The sequence below is a fragment of the Capra hircus genome, chromosome 11, assembly GCF_001704415.2.
Source record: "Capra hircus breed San Clemente chromosome 11, ASM170441v1, whole genome shotgun sequence".
Lineage (NCBI taxonomy): Eukaryota > Metazoa > Chordata > Mammalia > Artiodactyla > Bovidae > Capra > Capra hircus.
This window is the reverse complement of record NC_030818.1, coordinates 96,694,500-96,713,775: the sequence shown is the minus strand read 5'-3', so window position 1 is coordinate 96,713,775 and position 19,276 is coordinate 96,694,500. Positions and strand designations below refer to the sequence as shown.

At 49.0% G+C, this 19,276-nt stretch overlaps 1 protein-coding gene across 2 annotated transcripts in view; it reads right to left on the bottom strand.

Annotated features, from left to right (window-relative positions):
• The window catches only part of MVB12B (multivesicular body subunit 12B), a 200,770-nt gene that overhangs the window by 125,910 nt on the left and 55,584 nt on the right, over positions 1-19,276 (bottom strand). For both annotated transcript variants that reach the window (XM_018055783.1, XM_018055784.1), the window contains exon 3: positions 4,330-4,437. In XM_018055783.1, the coding sequence (XP_017911272.1) occupies positions 4,330-4,437 (108 nt within the window). The remainder of the gene's footprint in view (positions 1-4,329; positions 4,438-19,276) is intronic.

The window sequence follows — 19,276 nt, the reverse complement described above, 5'->3', positions numbered from 1 at the left end:
GCACAGTTTTCCGTAACCGAAGCAAAAATATCTTCAAAGACGGCACGCTGTCCTATAATTGCGAGAGAGAATTCTCTGCAAATGCCCTGGCACTTGCAGCCCACATTTCAAGCTGGAAACGAGCTCTAAAGAGATCTACCCTACAGCTTAAACAAAGTGGGGCCACCTCGGAGGTTTCATTAACATCTTCAGAGTCATTTACAAAACTTAGCTCCCCCTCTCTCTAGAGCCAGTTAGAAGAAGAATGATGCCTTCCCATCCCAAATCTCTCCTTTTAGGATGCTAACAATGCACTTGGCATGCCCATCTTCCAGAAATGCCCAAGCCCCCGTAAGCACATGTGCAGTTTACTTGTTCTGCGTTCCCAGATGACCCCACCACCTTGCCCTGCACAGCAGTTCCTCCGGAGTCAAGCCTGGCCTGCTCAGAGAAGGGTGTGGCCCTCAGTCTCTGTGGCCCCACCCATCCTGCCCAGTGCCAATACCATCACTGAAAACTAAGAAGGCAACTCCTATCATCTATACTCCATGCTTTGTTTTCTCTTGGCATGCTCAACTTTCCTTCGTATCAGTTTCTAATGGCATGTTTGTGAGGTTTTTATGTAGTATCTGCTTCCCCACCAGGGTTTAAGAACCACGAGGACCAAAACCATCTCTGCTACTACTATATATCCAAGCCTAGCATAGATCTTGCCAAACAGCAGGTACTCGATAATTACTGCTGAATAAATTACTATTTTGGGGTACATTTTCAACCAGACGGGCCACTCAGAATCCGAAATCAAAATGGACTTGCTCGGATGACAAATCTAAATAATGCCAACAAAAATATTAAAAGTATATTTAGTAAGTGCGTTATAAACCAAAAGTACACTAATGAAATACATTCCTGAAATTTAGCCATGAAGGTCAAAGTGTCGAGTGTAAACTATGACCAGTGTTTTCTCGGCACTGTGGTCAGAAAGCTGTCTCTCTCTCAAAAGCTGGTGTTTGCGGAGGATTTAAAATGATTACATTTCAGGTAGCTGGGTCTCGGGAAAACAACGCACAGGCCAGCACAGCAAGTGGAGAGCGGAACCCTAACGCGGAATAAATCTCTGACCGTGGAGGAAGGGTTTGAACCATTAACCCAACTCGCAAACATCAGCTGCTTTCAGAATCGCCTGATCTAATCTATCATTTTTTTTTTTCCCATGGCAGTTGCTTTTCCATGTCATCACTGCCTTCTGCATTGAGAAATTAACAGCTGGATATGTTTCCCTGCCCTATAGATGGATGGGCGTTCATCAATATCCTTCTCCAACGTCTTCTATCTGACAAGTTGGGTTTTAACAGAAGTCAACTGCAAACCACTTAGCGACCTCACCCTCCACACTCTACGAACGTCCCTGATCATAAAGCCAGAACGTCGGTGGTGCAGCCATTAAAAGAGGCATGAAGACCCCCCGCTCCGGTGCACACGGAACAGGAGGTTGCACTGTCAGAGCTTCCTGCAGCCCAAGTGAGGTCCCTCGGCGCCCTGGGCTGCTGCTGCACCGGGTTTAATACAGTAGGTCTGTGACACCATTAATTTTGCCTGTTCCTCTCCCCTCCCCCATCCTGTGCTCTCTTTCATTTCCTCCTCATAAATATGAAGAACGTATTCCCAATCCTTGTTGAGCAAATGATTCATGCCAAAAGCCCAATATGCACTGACTCAGGGTATTTATATTGTCTCTGGTAGCCAGTATTTGCTAGTATACTGTAATTATTTTTGACAACCTTGCATTTAAGGTAGCCACAGATAACCAACTTAATATTCAAATGTTCATAAATCCTTCTGTTTAATATCCTCCCTACCTAATCTATGTACATTATTATTACAGGTAATGCAGAAAGTACAGGGCATGAAAAGTGCAATTAATCTCGATCCTTCCCCAGGAAGCAATGTCACTCCAAAGCCAGGTTTCTGTGTTAACAGCATTATTGGGGGAAAGGAATTCAGGTTCCAGAGGAGTCTCCCCAAACTCCTACACAGGGAGTCTCAAGTCGCCTAATTAAGAATCTGTCCAGTCTTGAGATTCTACATCCCTCCTTTGCAGTTGTAAAAAATTATGCCATGCAAAGTCTTGGCTCTGACAGCGGGGCTGGGACAGACCGGCTGTAACAGATGAAAATATGGCTCATTCCTGCTCCACTCCTGGGCTGGCAAGGGGGCCCCTGCCGCCCCTTTGAACTGCCTTCCCTCTGCGTCTCACTACAGGACCCATTCATTCTTTTTCTGAAAGTAAAATGCTCCTAATTTCCTTACTGCCTCAAAAGCGGGGCAGAGGATTCTCCCACTGCCCTTGTCCTTGTCTTACACCCTCTCCCACACACACTTCACCATGCCTGCCTGGCCCTCATACAGTAAGAAATACAAAGTAGGCACTCAACACACATCTCCTGAATGTTCGACAAATGATTAGATCGACGTATTTTCTACCATCCACTTACCCATGACACTAAAATTAACAAGCCCCAGTGACTTCTCTCTGTCATTTTTTAACTTGTTAGTGTCCCTACTCCAAGGGATCAGGGGCTCTTCTGGCTGAGAGTACCGACACCCTATTTATAGCCTTCAAGGAAATGCAACAAAAACAGAAACCAAAAACAGCCAATGAGATCGTCTGTCCTCTGCAGCTGCGGGCTCCTCTTCAGCAGGAGGGCCCGAGGCTGAGTGGAGGTCAGGAGCGAACGTGTGAAACCACTGGGCAGAGCAAGGGTGTGGACACGAGCTGCTCAAGCCTGGGGAGGTGGTCCCGCAGCCCTGCACAGTGAACATGCCAACTTCCTGCGGAGAGGGGTAGCCAGTGGCAGAACAGAGGTGACAACAGCTAAGAATATGGATGGTTTCAAAGAGGGTATAGGTAACCTCCAGGGACAAAGGCGACGAGACAGCGCCATAGGTGTTTATGGACGCAGGATGGAGGGATGGAGCCAGGGGCACTGCCCGAACGTCACAGGCCTGACGTCTGGAAAGGTAACCGGGCCTTCAGACCTGCCCCTGGGGTCTCCTCACCGCGCTGTAACCCGACCTCAGACCTGCCCCTGGGGTCTCCTCGCTGCACTGTGACCTGAAGGTCCTGCTCAGATCCACCGCGGACCCAGCTGCCAGGAACTTCCCTCCTCCATCAGGAGCTCTGTCCTTTACAGCAAGCATTTATTACTCTCATCATGAGTGGGAAAAAATGAGAGCAACGAGTCCTCCCTGAGTATGTTAGAAATCATTTTCCTAACAAACACTTATCAACAAATGTGAACAGCTGCTGGACAAGAGTGTGGACCACAGATCCATGTGACAATCCACAGCCAAAAAATGCTGCAGGGACGCACGAGGACTGTGACAGGACCACGGGGCTGTGGGCTTGTGACGGAGAGAAAGATGGTGACCTTTCCCTTCCAGGCTTCTGAATAGGGATGCTTGAACCTGAGTTTTTTTAAAATCACTTATGAACATATTTTATTGTTGCCATAAGATTTATAAAAATAATAAAAATATTTCCCATCTGATTTTTTTTTGCATTTAGGCCCAAAATAAAATGGCACTCCTACAAATGAAAATCTGACTGCTCCCTATTAGGGTTAGGGAAGACAGGTGTCCTTAGATAAGCACATAAACTCTCTGATCTCAGGAGCTATTACTTTAAGAGTCTGAGGATGGAAGCAGCATATTTGCAGAGTGCCCAGGACAGGCCTCACATGGAAAGGATACTCACAAGAGCCACTTCTCTTTTTTCTAAACCACCTATTTGAACATCTTTAGTAGGTGCCTTTAAAATTTCCTTATTTATGGGCTTAAGTATTAAAAACAACACAGTAAAAGTAATCTGCATGTGAGGTGGATACCTACCTGCCAAAACAATGAAATGTCACGTGGCAGAGAGACCTGGGGAGAAAGTCAACACAGCCACGTCTTGGGGAGGGGTGACCATGGGGCATCTTCTGGCTACGTTCCCCTCTACTGGTCAGCTTTAAAGCCAGCTCCCCTGGAAGATGCTCACATCATACTACCCTGCAATTTGTTACTCGGATGAAAGGCAGGCAGGATGAGAGCTGTGAGAGAAATCTTTTCTGTGTTTCCTTTGGAAAACGAGTTTTAATGGAATTCACTACACACTTGGGTATGTGGTTAATAATACTGTTAATAAATGAAACCCAGCGGTGGTTGCTGATCCTACCCTGTTTACTTAAAACCACCGATAAATTAACACAGCAATAAAAATAAACCACCACCAAAAAAGTGAGGAGAATTTCAAACACGAATGGAAATGTGCTCTCTTAGCAAACGGAAAGCCACTACTAGACTTACATTTTCTTTGGAAAAGGATCTCGTGAAGCACAGGTATCGGGTAACCTTGGATTTAAATAAGCCGTCTTTCCAGAGGTCAGCGTCCACACCATCTGCTGTCTGAGCGACCTGCACCAGAGAGATGGGGAAGAGGACACAGGTGAGGCAGGGGGCTGTGGAGGGCGGGCGTGAGGAGCTTCCGTACCTGCGCCAATTAACTCCGGCCCGGACTCGCGCGGCATCTCATTAGTCCACTTCACCAGGCCCTGGGAAGAGATTTTTCCAAGAGGGGCCAAGGGAGAGTGTGAAAAATACAACTTCTAAAAATACTGTCCCTGGGGAAGTCATTGATTAAAGACACCCTGACAAAAGTGCTTCTAATGAGAAAAGAGGAACTTCTGTTTGTCATGGACCAAGAAGGGACCGGGGAAGTCAGCACATTGAGCTGCTCACTGCCAGTCACTCCGGGGACAGTACAGGGTGCAGAGGGCAGAATGGGGCATGCAATGCCACCAGAGAGGGGCCCGCCTGCCAGGCGCCTGGCGCGGCTTCCTGCTCCGGGGCTGACTGGGCTGGCCAGGGGCTGCTATCACTGGGCATGGGGGGGCGGGCAGGGCGTCAGAGAGGTTCGCCCTGCCCCACTTCTTTTCAGCACAAGTTCTGTGAGTGGAATTCAAGGTTGAAAACCAGCATGATAGGAAAATAAAAAAAAAGACTCAGCTGCCAGTTTCTAGTCTCACTGAGGAGCCATATTCTCGTATATGGCTGTAGAAATTTCCCTCTAAGGGCTTCCCTGGGGGCTCAGATGGTGAAGAATCTGCCTGCAATGCGAGAGACCTGGGTTCGATCCCTGGGTTGCGAAGTTCTCTGGAAAAGGGAAAGGCAACCCACTCCCATATTCTCACCTGGAGAATTCCCTAGACATAGGAGCCTGGCACAAAGAGTTGAACGTGACCGAGCGACTAACACTTTTCACTTTTAGTTTCAAGAAGCGTTCAAGGATGAAGCCAGCCTTGATGTGAGTCTTATAGGGCCTGGGCCCTGGGCCGTGGGACCAAGGCCATCAGTGGGAAGAGCTCACAAGGAGATGAGAGAGGAGAAGAAGGCTGGCTGGGACATGCTCTCCCCATTCTCTCCATGATGCTCGTTAAGGAACGGTCAGGCTTGGTGCTGCTTCTTCCGTCAGCACCTAACAGGCCAGAGGAATCCACATCCTGGCTGCACCCCAAGGGGAGTCTGGGAAGACCTGGGAGCAGCGCCCCTTTGGGGAGCAGCGCCCTCTGCAGCCAGCCCCCTGCAGTGCACTCTGGGGTCTCCCTGCTCCTCCTTCTGAGGCTTAGACTGTGGGAGGCATGTGTTCCCAGTTGGGTCCGATTCTTTGCGACTGCGTGGACTGTAGCCAGCCAGGCTCCTCTGTCCATGGAATCTTCTAGGCAAGAATACTGGGGTGGGTTGCCATTTCCTTCTCCAGGGAATTGTTCCAACCCAGGGACTGAACCCACATCTCTTGCGTCTCCTGCATCGGCAGACAGATTCCTTTCCAGCTGAGCCAGCTGGGAAGACTATGGGAAGCCTTCTTTGATTTGACAAGTTCCGGGCTGTCCTTACAAACTGCTGAAAACGCCTCTGTTCTTTACACAAAACTGCCCTGATTCTGCCCCATCCCGTGTGCACACGGCACAGCAGGCCCACATGGCTCAGACTGTCACGTGTGAAGCCGGGAGTGCGGGGGCCGCCTCCACCAGGAGGGTCCCATAGCCCCCACGGCCACGTTCTCCGAGGGAGCCCCTGAAAAGACCAAAGGCCAACTGGCAAAAGAAAAGTACTTGCTTTCACAGCGAACAATTGTTAAGTTCATAAATGCCATGAAGGGAAAAGAAGGGTCCTTATGCTGAATATGCAAAGATGTTTGACCTGAAATCCGAAGGAGGAATGGTATGGTGACAATCTCAGGGACAGTCTGGTTCAAGCACGTCACTCCCACAGAAAGAAACACGGCCGAACAGACCAGGCCTTGTCCACTCTTGCCCCCATAATGGTCATACATAAAGTTCCTCAGAAAACCTGAGACTTGAGGCCGTGGCCCCAACTTCTACTACCAAGGATCCCTTATGCTTTGTTTTCTCCCACAGGTTCCACGTTTGAAAGATTTTTGTTTCCCAAACTGTACTTGTGTTTCCTCAGTTCAAAGATGTAGCCATTTGAGAATCACCTGTGGATTTAAAGAACGCTCCTTTAGGAAAAAAAGAAAAATCATGTCAAATTGCACAACGTATTTCTCAGATGCATTGCAATTTTGGAACCATTAAAATGTGATGAGATGCCAGAGGAACAAAGAAAGAAGGGAACCTATGTAGTTTCTCTATAATACATGTATTATTTTGGATAAATTAAAAAAAAACAGAGTCTGCAGAACACACAAAGGCTGTGGTACCTCAGAAGAGAGACAGCTGCGTCCAGCCTTCCATGGAAAAGTCTGGGGGTTCAGGAGGGTTTTCCTGGCTAGAGTGGGGTGGTGTGCCCCCTCATTCAAGGCCATCGTTTCCAGGGTTTGAAAATGAGGATTCCCTCCTCTTGCCCCACTGCTAGAATCTTCCCTTTTCTGAATGAGAAGACACCCTGGTATGATGAAGAGGCTGGTGAAGAAACGCAAAGAGGGGAGAGGAAAGCAGGAGCAGGCCTGCTCCCTCCTCAGAGGCCCCCTTCTCTCCCTCTGTCCCTGCAGTTAACAGGCCTCCAACCTGCTCTGGAGACCCATTCAACAAGGTCCACCATGGCCCAGCTCTGCCCTGAGCCACAACTCATGTGCGGTGATGTGAAAACGTATAACGCCCTCCAACCCCAAGGGGAGTGAGGAGAGAGGTGAGAGTGAGAGAGAGGAGGAGGGAGAGAAGCGTGTGTGGGGGTGTGCATGCACACGTGCGTGTGCATAGGCGGGTGTGGGTGTGCAGAGCACAGAGATGCCTGCAGCCAGGGGTCCACAGTCTGGGATGGGTCCACCTCCAAGGCTGCTTGGGGTGTGGGGAGCCCAGATCTGGCTCAGCAGCAGGACTAGGGAAGTGGTCCCGGAGGAACAAGGCTGGGCCTTCACAGCTTGCCTTCCCTGGAGCAGGAGAAGTACCCAGGCAGGTAAAGGTGCTTCCCGACCTAAACTCTCCCCATGGCAAGCTAGACTAGCTACGAGGTAAGTTGGAGAAGGAAATGGCAACCCACTCCAGTGTTCTTGCCTTGAGAACCCCATGGACAGAGGAGCCTGGCAGGCTACAGTCCATGGGGTCACAAGAGTCGGACACGACTGAAGTGACTGAGCATACGAGGCAAGCATGTGGTCAGCAGCTACAGGGGTGCCTCGCAGTTCACCTCTAAACTCTGTCCCTGTGAACTCAGTCTTGAGTCCCAGGATGGGAAAGGAGGAACAGGGAGGCAGGCTGGGGGTGGAGGAAGAGGACTCTAGGTACAGCAGACCCCAACCTGACACTCCAGGCTTAAGCAAGCCCCCACCCCTGAGGACACTGTAGGGGTAGAGGGGATAATGCACGAGAACTGCCTCAGTGCTCACCCAGGATCCCATGAAGCCAGAGCCCACAGACAGGTCCATGCAAACATGATGACCCCATGAAGGCAGCGCCCACAGACAGGTCCATGCAAACATGATGACCCCATGAAGCCAGCGCCCACAGACAGGTCCATGCAAACATGATGACCCCATGAAGCCAGCAGCAATAGACAGGTCCATGCAAACGTGATGACCCCATGAAGCCAGCACCAACAGACAGGTCCATGCAAACGTGACGACCCCATGAAGCCAGCGCCAACACACAGGTCCATGCAAACGTGACGACCCCATGAAGCCAGCGCCAACACACAGGTCCATGCAAACGTGACGACCCCATGAAGCCAGTGCCAACAGACAGGTCTATGTAAACGCAACGACCCCATGAAGCCAGCGTCCACAGACAGGTCTATGTAAATGCGACGACCCCATGAAGCCAGCGCCAACACACAGGTCCATGCAAACGTGACGACCCCATGAAGCCAGCGCCAACACACAGGCCCATGCAAACGTGATGACCCCATGAAGCCAGCGCCAACACACAGGTCTATGTAAATGCAACGACCCCATGAAGCCAGCGCCAACAGACAGGTCCATGCAAACGTGACGACCCCATGAAGGCAGCGCCAACAGACAGGTCTATGTAAACACAACGACCCCATGAAGCCAGTGCCAACACACAGGTCTATGTAAACGCAACAACCCCATGAAGCCAGCACCAACAGACAGGTCCATGCAAACGTGACGACCCCATGAAGCCAGCACCCACAGACAGGTCTATGCAAACGTGACGACCCCATGAAGCCAGCACCCACAGACAGGTCTATGCAAACGTGACAACGACCCCATGAAGGCAGTGCCAACAGACAGGTCTACGCAAACGTGACGACCCCATGAAGCCAGAGCCAACAGACAGGTCCATGCAAACATGACGACCCCATGAAGGCAGTGCCAACAGACAGGTCTACGCAAACATGACGACCCCATGAAGCCAGCGCCCACAGACAGGTCTACGCAAACGTGGCAATGACCCCATGAAGTCAGCGCCAACAGACAGGTCCATGCAAACATGACGACCCCATGAAGGCAGCACCAACAGACAGGTCCATGCAAATGTGACGACCCCATGAAGCCAGCGCCAACAGACAGGTCCATGCAAACGTGGCAATGACCCCATGAAGTCAGCGCCAACAGACAGGTCTACGCAAATGTGATGACCCGATGAAGCCAGCACCAACAGACAGGTCCACGCAAACGTGATGACCCCATGAAGCCAGCGCCAACAGACAGGTCTACGCAAACGTGATGACCCCATGAAGGCAGCACCAACAGACAGGTCCATGCAAATGTGACGACCCCATGAAGCCAGCGCCAACAGACAGGTCCATGCAAACGTGGCAATGACCCCATGAAGCCAGCGCCAACAGACAGGTCTACGCAAACGTGATGACCCCATGAAGGCAGCACCAACAGACAGCTCCATGCAAACGTGATGACCCCATGAAGGCAGTGCTAACAGACAGGTCCATGCAAACGTGATGACCCCATGAAGCCAGCGCCAACAGACAGGTCTACACAAACGTGAAAACCCCATGAAGCCAGCGCCAACAGACAGGTCCTTGCAAACGTGATGACCCCATGAAGCCAGCGCCAACAGACAGGTCTACGCAAATGTGATGACCCCATGAAGCCAGCGCCAACAGACAGGTCTACACAAACGTGATGACCCCATGAAGCCAGCGCCCACAGACAGGTCCATGCAAACGTGACGATCCCACGAAGCCAGCGCCAACAGACAGGTCTACGCCACATCAGGATTCGAAAAGCCCTGCCTTGTCACATGGGGGCTCAGCTCCAACCTCTGGTCCCTGGGGTTCCTTCCCCACCTCTGGGACTAGTCCTAGTCTTCAACACAGATTATGTACTTGTGTGATTAACCTTTATTGGCTCTACTGCCCCGCCACTGACAAAAGCTTTGCCAAGCCGAGGACAATGTCCGATGGCCGTTTATCCCCTGTACTCAGTGTCCTGCCTGATACACACGGGCTCAACCGCAAATGGCTGAAGGAGTGAACAGACAAATCAGCCCGTAGATCTGCAGCAAACTGTGAAAAACTAAGAAACCCCGCTAGCTGCTGGAGTAAGGTAATACAAATTTTAAAAATGAAATTTCCAGGACTTAATCCCTTGAGCTGAGTGTATGTGTCCCCTTCAAAATCACCACTCACAGGCCAAACCCCCATTTCAACAGCGAGGCCACTAATTCCTTCGGTTTTATCTGTACCCTGTCTTGTTCCCAAAATGACTAGAGGATGCCCAACGCTGCTGCTGGCTGCAGTGCCCAGGGTGTCTGTCGTAGGGGTTCACAAGCGTGTGCACGCACACACACACACACACACACACCTCTCTTACACACTCACATGCTCAGACCCTCCCTCTCCTTCTCCCATCTTCCCAGTATAGGAGCTGCCTCTGCAGAGGAAGAGGTGGGCGGTGACAGACAGGACACTTGGGTTTACTGCTCTTCCCCACCAATATTCTTCTAAAATGACAATCTAGTGGAGACAGCAGGGAGCCACGAAAATAAAGAGCAAGAGAGGAGTACAGCACGAGGCAGATGCCATCAGACGTTTGGAGACATGGGAGGTGGAAGGTCCAGGGTGTAGCAGAGGAGCAGGGATGGACATCCCAGGGCCCCAGACACCACTGGGATGAGGGTGGAGGGCCTGGAGACGGGTGCGATGCGAGTTTAGAACTGGAGACAGGCAGAACAAAGACGTCAAGATTCCTAGAGCCCCACTCTGCTTCAGAAGTATTTTCTGCAGAAATGGCATCAGCAGGGCTCAGGGCTCCAGGACACCAGCTTGGTGGGGAAGGAGGTAAAGGAGGAAATAAAACTCCAGAGTCAGAGCAGAGGGTAAGGACCACGCACACTGAGCTGAACAGTGGCTGAAAGGTGGGCCCTCCCCGTCCCTTCCAGGCCCACCCTCCTTCCTGCTTCTGGCACCTTGGGAGCCAGGTGTACCCAAATGCTGCAAATTGAAGGATGCGCCTCTGGAGAAATTAAAGAGTGCCAGAGAGAAGACCAGCACCCACCGGCTCTGAGGTGTCTGGTTACGGTTACCAGAGCCAGCTCCTGGTGCACCGGCCGCTGTGCCGCCCACCAGTCATCAGGCCCCACCCTTACCACAGGGCTCCGACCCCAGGAGCTAGGGCCTGGCTCTTAACTGACAACAAAGAATTGCCAGGCACTGGGGGGAGTCTCAAATATGACAACAGGCTCCAAATTATTAGAAGAAAGGGAACCTGAAAATAGCACAGAAAACAGGAGGAAACAACAAAAGCTAAAGAATTAACAACCAAACCTGAAATGAACATCTTCAGAGGGATAAGTGAAGATACTGCAGTCACCAAGCAAGAACTGGGTTTCCCTGGTGGCTCAGACAGGAAAGAATCTGCCTGCAACGCTGGAGACCCAGGTTCGACCCCTGAGTCAGGAAGGTCCCCTGGAGAAGGGAATGGCTCACCCACTCCAGTATTCTTGCCTAGAGAATTTCATGAGCAGTCCATGGGGCCACAAAGAGTTGGACACAGCTGATTGACTAACACTTTCATTTTTTTTTAAACGAGAATAGAATATTGTGGAGAACGTTTTAAAAGGAACAATTTAAGACAACACAAGGAGTTTAGACATAAAAACTTACAGCTAAAATTAAACATTAAAAAAAAAATATATATATATATATGAGGAGAAAATTGAGGAAATCTCCCAGAAGATAAAATACAAAGGTGAAGAGAGAAACTAGAGATGGGGGGAAAAAAACCCTGAGAACTGAAGAATCAATAATAGTATCCAACAATGAAATTTCCAGAAAGGGAAATAAAAAACAGAAGAAAAGGCGAGCCTCTACAGTAAGAGGAGGGATGAAAAAAACACCCTTAAAACCCATCGATTTCGGGATGAAAAAAACGCCTTTAAAACTTCCAGAGAGAAGTAACAGGCCACGTACAGAGGAACAGAATCAGAATGCACCCGACTTCTTATCAGCAACACTGAAAACTAAGGCGCGAACAGCCTCTTCAAAATTCCAAGGATTTCTGGAATTCTCCACCTCAACCAGGGTCAAGTAAGCATGAAGGTAGAAGATCTTAGCAGACGTTCAAGGACTTACGAAGGTCATCCCGCTGCCTTCTCTGGGGAGCCTAGAGGAGGATGTGCCAGCATGACTGGGCACTGAATCAACACAGAGGAACCTAGAGCTCCAGGAACAGGCCCCCACACGAGACAGCCCAGGGACGGCCTGGACAGAGGGAAAGGAGAGAAGGTCGTGGAAAGAAGAGTGACGCGGGCCGTCTCTGGACTGCACCCTGGGAAGAGGTGCGGATGGATGGGCGCGGGACAGACGTGCGAGCGTTTATAGGCATGAAGCTCTGTGTGAAAATATAACTTAGTACAACTTGGAAACTTTAAAGAAAAACTAAATTCTCATGTAAAAATTGGTAGGCATCTAGACAAGTAAGTAAATGAAAGAGACAAGTCAAGAACTAATTCCAAGAAAAGGAAACAGTTACAAGAAAGAACCTCCAGTCCCGCTGAATCACTTGATCCAGGGGTACCCAAGGTTTGCCTTGTTCTGATATATAAGCTCCCCACTAATGTACCAAAACTGTGATACTGCCTGATGGGTGGAGAACATGAGAAAACTACATGTGCAGGATAGGCGGTCAAGAAATAAACAGTACAACCACATTATTTAGATATACGGACACGAAGTACCAGAAGCGAAAAAATCTAAAAGAGCTGAAAGTAACTGCCTCTGGGGAATGAAACAGGGGGAGCAGGCAGAGACAGGCCGGGGTGGCTATGCTTTCTTATAAGTCCCTTAGTACTCTCTGATTTAACTGTGTAGGCATCACTTTGTTAAAAACAGAAAAGTGAATTTTAATTTTAAAATCTCAAGAAAGCTGGGGAGATGTCTCATGGAAGACAGGATGGAGGCGATACTCCCTGGAGAGAAGCCGTTACTCTGAGGACCACAGGGATGTACCTGCGGGTACAGCATGACCCGGCTCTGGTCATCTCCTTAGTGCGTCCCAGCGTGGGACAACATCCGAAGCTGCACATGACTTCTCCACTGCCGAGTCCACCAAGGGAACAGGAGCATGTAGAGAAGCTGCGGCCCCACGCCTGGCAGAACCACACCGGGGCCTGGTATGGCTGCCTGCCCGGCCCGGGCTCGGCCCCTGGCTGGTGCAGCCCAGGCCCCTGACTTCCTTCCTTCTCGGGCTCCAGCTCAGAGGTCACATTCTGCATGACCACAAGGCAGTCCCAGAGGGAAACGTGCATTCAGGAAGCCCAGAGAGCCCACGGGGTGTGGGAAGGAACCCCTGAGCGTAACTGCAGGAAAGCCTCCTGGTTCGAGGACAGGTGGAGGGGCAGGGATCCCGGCCGAGGACTCACTGCTGTCGGGGCTCTGGTCTAGGCAGCTTCTGTGCAGAGTCTCACTGAATCCTCCCAATCACCCAACGCGAGGGGTACTACTTCCCCCTCAGTTTACAGATGAGAAAATGAGGTTTGGTGAACTTCCATAAACTAACTCGAAGTCACTCCGTGGTCAGAGGAGAGGTGGGGCTCGGCGCCCTCTGGCTCTGCCCCCTCAGCACCCAGTAAGCAGAGCACCCTCACACAGCCCAGGGAAGGACGGCCCACTGCCTGGGTCAAAACCAGGGCAGCCCTGGGCCCTGCCTTGGGGACAGTTGACAAGCCATGGGCAGGCCTCTCTGACACAAAGAACCACCCAGGCCACTTAAAAACAGTGTCACAGAGAAAGGGCATCCCTAAATGCTCCAGACATCTATTTCTGCTTTATTGACTATGCCAAAGCCTTTGACTGTGTGGATCACAATAAACTGTGGAAAATTCTGAAAGAGATGGGAATACCAGACCACCTGACCTACCTCTTGAGAAACCTATATGCAGGTCAGGAAGAAACAGTTAGAACTGGACATGGAACAACAAACTGGTTCCAAATAGGAAAAGGAATATATCAAGGCTGTATATTGTCACCCTGCTTATTTAACTTATATGCAGAGTACATCATGAGAAACCCTGGGCTGGAAGAAGCACAAGCTGGAATCAAGATTGCCGGGAGACATATCAACAACCTCAGATATGCAGATGACACCACCCTTATGGCAGAAAGTGAAGAGGAGCTAAAAAACCTCTTGATGAAAGTGAAAGTGGAGAGTGAAAAAGTTGGCTTAAAGCTCAACATTCAGAAAACGAAGATCATGGCATCCGGTCCCATCACTTCATGGGAAATAGATGGGGAAACAGTGGAAACAGTGTCAGACTTTATTTTTTTGGGCTCCAAAATCACTGCAGATGGTGACTGCAGCCATGAAATTAAAAGACACTTACTCCTTGGAAGGAAAATTATGACCAACCTAGATAGCATATTCAAAAGCAGAGACATCACTTTGCTGACTAAGGTCCATCTAGTCAAGGCTATGGTTTTTCCAGTGGTCATGTATGGATGAGAGCTGGACTGTGAAGAAGGCTGAGCACCGAAGAATTGATGCTTTTGAACTGTGGTGTTGGAAAAGACTCTTGAGAGTCCCTTGGACTGCAAGGAGATCCAACCAGTCCATTCTGAAGGAGATCAGTCCTGGGTGTTCATTGGAAGGAATGATGCTGAAGCTGAAACTCCAGTACTTTGGCCACCTCATGCAAAGAGTTGACTCATTGGAAAAGACCCTGATGCTGGGAGGGATTGGGGGCAGGAGGAGAAGGGAACAACAGAGGATGAGATGGCTGGATGGCATCACTGACTTGATGGACGTGAGTTTGGGTGAACTCCGGGAGTTGGTGATGGACAGGGAGGTCTGGCGTGCTGCGATTCGTGGGGTCACCAAGAGCCAGACACGACTGGGCGACTGAACTGAATGCTGCAGAGAAGACAGCGCTCGGGAACAGTTCTGGAAGCCCGTGGGTTTGGAGAGCTTTGCTGTGATGACAGGAGAAGAGAAGGAAACAGCCTACCTCGAACGCTTTAAAAGGGCCTGTGCACTCACACAGGGCCCAGCGTTCTAATGCTGCTCTTTAACTTGCGTGACATGGGGACACCTGAGCTCACCCACACAAGGGGAGGGTGAAGGACATGGGCGCACGGGGACCACGGAGCACCCCAGCCAGCAGGCAGGCCTCAGGAAGAGAACACACTGGGGTTCACTTGCTCGGAGAAGAGACGCAGGGGCTTGTGTGAGAGACTGCACACTCGTCACAGACGAACCCACTCTCCAGTCGGTTCACTGCGTTCTGAATGCTGCGAGGACCCCAACAACACCACAATTCACTGTGCGCACTCTAGGTGCCGCGACTGGCCCCAAGTATTTTATTCTCAAGTCGTTAGTGTCAGTTACCTCATTTAACACAACAGCCCTACATGAGTTACTGTAATAATCGGTTACTAGCTGATTTTACAGATGAGGAAATTGAGGAACAAAAGGGTTGTGGCTAAATAAATTATGCTATTCTATGTAATGGACATACATAGGACACATATTATATAACTGAAACTAATATAAAGCTGCATGTCAGTTATACCTCAATACAAATAAATTTAAAGCAATAACATTAAAAAATATCCATAATGTCAACTGTGCAGAACCAATGCAGAACTGAAGGACACATATTCAGTTCTTAGAAAGGACGAAGTATGTATATGTAGAGAATTATGTCCATAATATATTAAGCGGGGGAGCAGGGATCTTCGTACTAGAAATCCATATAAGGGGGACACGGACACACCAGTTACTCCTGAAATGAGTATTAAATTCCATTAACTTGGTGCTGCCTATCAAAAGCCTTAAAGCTACATACGTCCTGTGACCAAGGAATGTCACTTCTGTGCAGAGAGTCTGAAGGAGCCCATCAGCTTTGTGCACAAGAGTGGATCATCGCTTGTTCCTTCAACCTGAGCTTCTGGGCGCCAGACGTGGACGAGGCGCAGAGGACAGAGGGCTGAACAAGACGGACTTGGGCCCTGACCCCACAGGGGACGTTCCAGAGGGGGACGATGCATGACAAACAGGTAGGCAAACAAACATGGAAGATGATTTTAGGAGTCGTAAGAGTCTTACATAAAGGACAGTAATGGGGACAGTGACCGAGGGAGGGCCTCTCTGAGGAGGGGCCTCAGTGCCGACACCTGTGTTGGGAGATGCTGTCGTGAGACGTGGAGGCAGAGCTGTGTGCAGCGAGGGGAAGATGAGGCTGACGGGTGGGCCACAGGGGCAAGGGGAGGGCTCCGGGGCCAAGGCCTGGTAGGAGGGGACTGGTAGGAGGCAGGAGTCTCGACAGCATAGAGGCAGACGAGGGGAGCAAGTGACACACTTCCAGAGATCAGAGGACGTGCTTACACTGCAGGACTCTGCAGCATTTCAAACGACGCCGAGGACACACATCTCCTGATGAGGAAAGCTGAAGGGAAAGAGGAAGTTACACAATGGCTTCTAAAGTACAATCTTGGGATCGAATAAAAAAATGACACAAATGAACTTATTTACAAAACAGACTCACAAGTCTCCAAATCAAACCAGTGAAAGGGGAAAAGTGGGGAAAGTGATAAATTAGAAGACTGGTATTAACATATGGGGTCCTTTAACGGACCGGAACCTGGCGGTCCGAAGTCGATGATAAGAAAGTCAAAGAGAGAGAGAAAGAAAGAAAGACACAGGAACCCAAAAGTGGAGAAAGTGATAAATTAGGAGACTGGGATTAACATATACAAACTACTATATATAAAACAGACTGTTGGGGTCCTTTAATGGACCAGAACCTGGCGGTCAGGAGTCGATGATAAGAAAGTGAAAGAGAGAGACAGAGAAAGAAAGAAAGACACGGGGACCCAAGCTCTAATGGAGCAAGGGTGCTTTATTAGCAGAAATGCAGGCTTATATATCTTTAGTAAGATGATTACAGGATGAAATTGTATCAATAGTCACAATATGGATAGTCTAATACATACAAGGTCGCTGGGGCAGAAAAGAGTCACTGAAGGGGATTCATACATGTCTCATCCTATGACCTCAGTCCTGGGAACAGCGTGCTTTCACTCATTCCCGGAATAGGAACTGATAAGGAACAGAGAAGCCTTGAGAAACAACAACATATTGGATTCCTTAAAGTCAAATGTCCCCTGACGGACAACTAACAAGGACCTACTATAGCCCAGGGAACTCTGCTCAATATTCTGCAATAATCTATGTGGGAAAAGAATCTGAAAAAGAATGGATACACACACACATGTATATATACGGGCTTCCCTGGTGGCTCAGACGATAAAGTAACCACCTACGAATGCAGAAGACATGAGACATGGGTTCAGTCATCGGGCAGGGAAGATACCCTGGATAAGGAATGGCTTCCCACTCTACTATTTTTGCCTGGAGAATTCCATGGACAGAGGAGCCTGGCGGACTATAATCCATGGGGTCAGAAAGAGTCGGACACAACTGAGCAACTAACACTTTTTCATATATATATATATATATATATATATATAAATGATTCAATTTCTGTACATCTGAAACTAACACAACACAGTAAATCCACTATACTCCAATAAATTTTTAAAAAATACAATCTTATATTTTGTTTTTTAAAGTTAGCTATACAGGAAAGGATCTAAACAAATCAAAGCAACATATTAAACTACTGTTTGGTTCTGCACAGTTGACATTATGGGTATTCTTTAATGTTATTGCTTTAAATTTATTTTTATTGAGGTGTAACTGACATACAGCATTGTATTAGTTTCAGTTATACAGCATATGATTCAATTTTCTATACACTGTGAAGTGATCACAGTCAGTCTAGTTAACATCTGTCATGATACATACTTACAGAATTGTGTGTGTGTGATGAGGTCTTCTAAGACCTACCCTCACTGAGCAAGTTTCAAAAATGTGACCCAGTCACAAGTAAATATAACTACGGTTGCCATACTGTTCATGGTATCTCATCACTTATTTATTTTATAACTAGAAGTTTGTACCTTTTAACTCTTTATGGTTTTCATAATAAGAAAAACAAAAAATTGTAATATTAAGAAAAGAAACACAACAATTTAAAAGACTTCATTCGATGGAATGAGAAATAACAATCTGCTGGATTTAAACCTAAGAAACACTTGGTAAATCAGCTCTCCAACTAAGCTGACTGGAGAGGGGCTGGCAGTAAATCCTTAAAACTGTCAGAGGTCCTTCAATGTCAGGATGAAGTACTCTTGCCCAAGGAGAAGCTATTGAAAGACTGCTAACCATGGGTTTCATCAACCCGTTCACACCCTGGTGTTTTAAGAGAGCCCACCCACAATTCAAAGATGTGCTTGGCAGACAGAAAGCAGTCAAAGGGCCAGGAAATTCTGCAGACATTCCAAAGGAAGTATCTGGCAGATGCTAGGAATAAGAGTCTCCTTCAAAGGGCTCTGGAAGTGTTAGATCATTCACTGCTGAAACACACTCACTTGGCCCAGGTCAGACAGTGGCCAACCAGGGAGCCACTTAAACCTTTACTCAGACCAGTGTGGGCACAACATCCTTCTGGATCTCTAATAGGAGGTGTGACCAAAATGCTTTCTAAAAATGATAAAGCGAAATAAGCCTTTTGACTTATCTGGTGACGAGCCCAGGAATTCTTTGCTTTTGGTTCTGATCTGATTTGCATCACCTTATTGTGTCGAATCCTGAATGGAGACTCAAGCCTGCCAGGAATCTTCAGCTGACAGTTCGTGTATTTCTTAGCCAGAGAAATGAATGCGTGGCTCCGTCCCGAGCCTGCCACGGCTCCCTCCGCCTCTGGGCTGGTCCCTCCACTCACACCCTAGCTCTCCCTCCTTGAGTTCACCCTCGCTGAATGCACCTGGGGACCTCCTGGCTTTGTCCCCGTGGTTCCCTTTCATCACTCAGGGCCTGGCTGACAGAGCCCACTGCCGGGTCTCCCTGCTCCCACCAGCCAGGATTATGCTCTCTTCTTCCAGGATCTTCCCTTCTCACAGCTTCTTGCATCAAACCTTCTCTAATAAAGGAAACTGTACGACAGAGGAAAGTACTTGAGTTTTTGGAGGCAAAAGGTGGCAACAACCCAAATATCCATCAACTGATGAACAGATAAACAAAATTGATCTATCCATACCATGGAATATTCAGTTCAGTTCAGTCACTCAGTCGTGTCCGACTCTTTGCGACCCCATGAATCGCAGCATGCCAGGCCTCCCTGGCCATCACCAACTCCCGGAGTTCACTCAGATTCACATCCATCAAGTCAGTGATGCCATCCAGCCATCTCATCCTCAGTCATCCCCTTCTCCTACTGCCCCCAATCTCTCCCAGCAACAGTCTTTTCCAACGAGT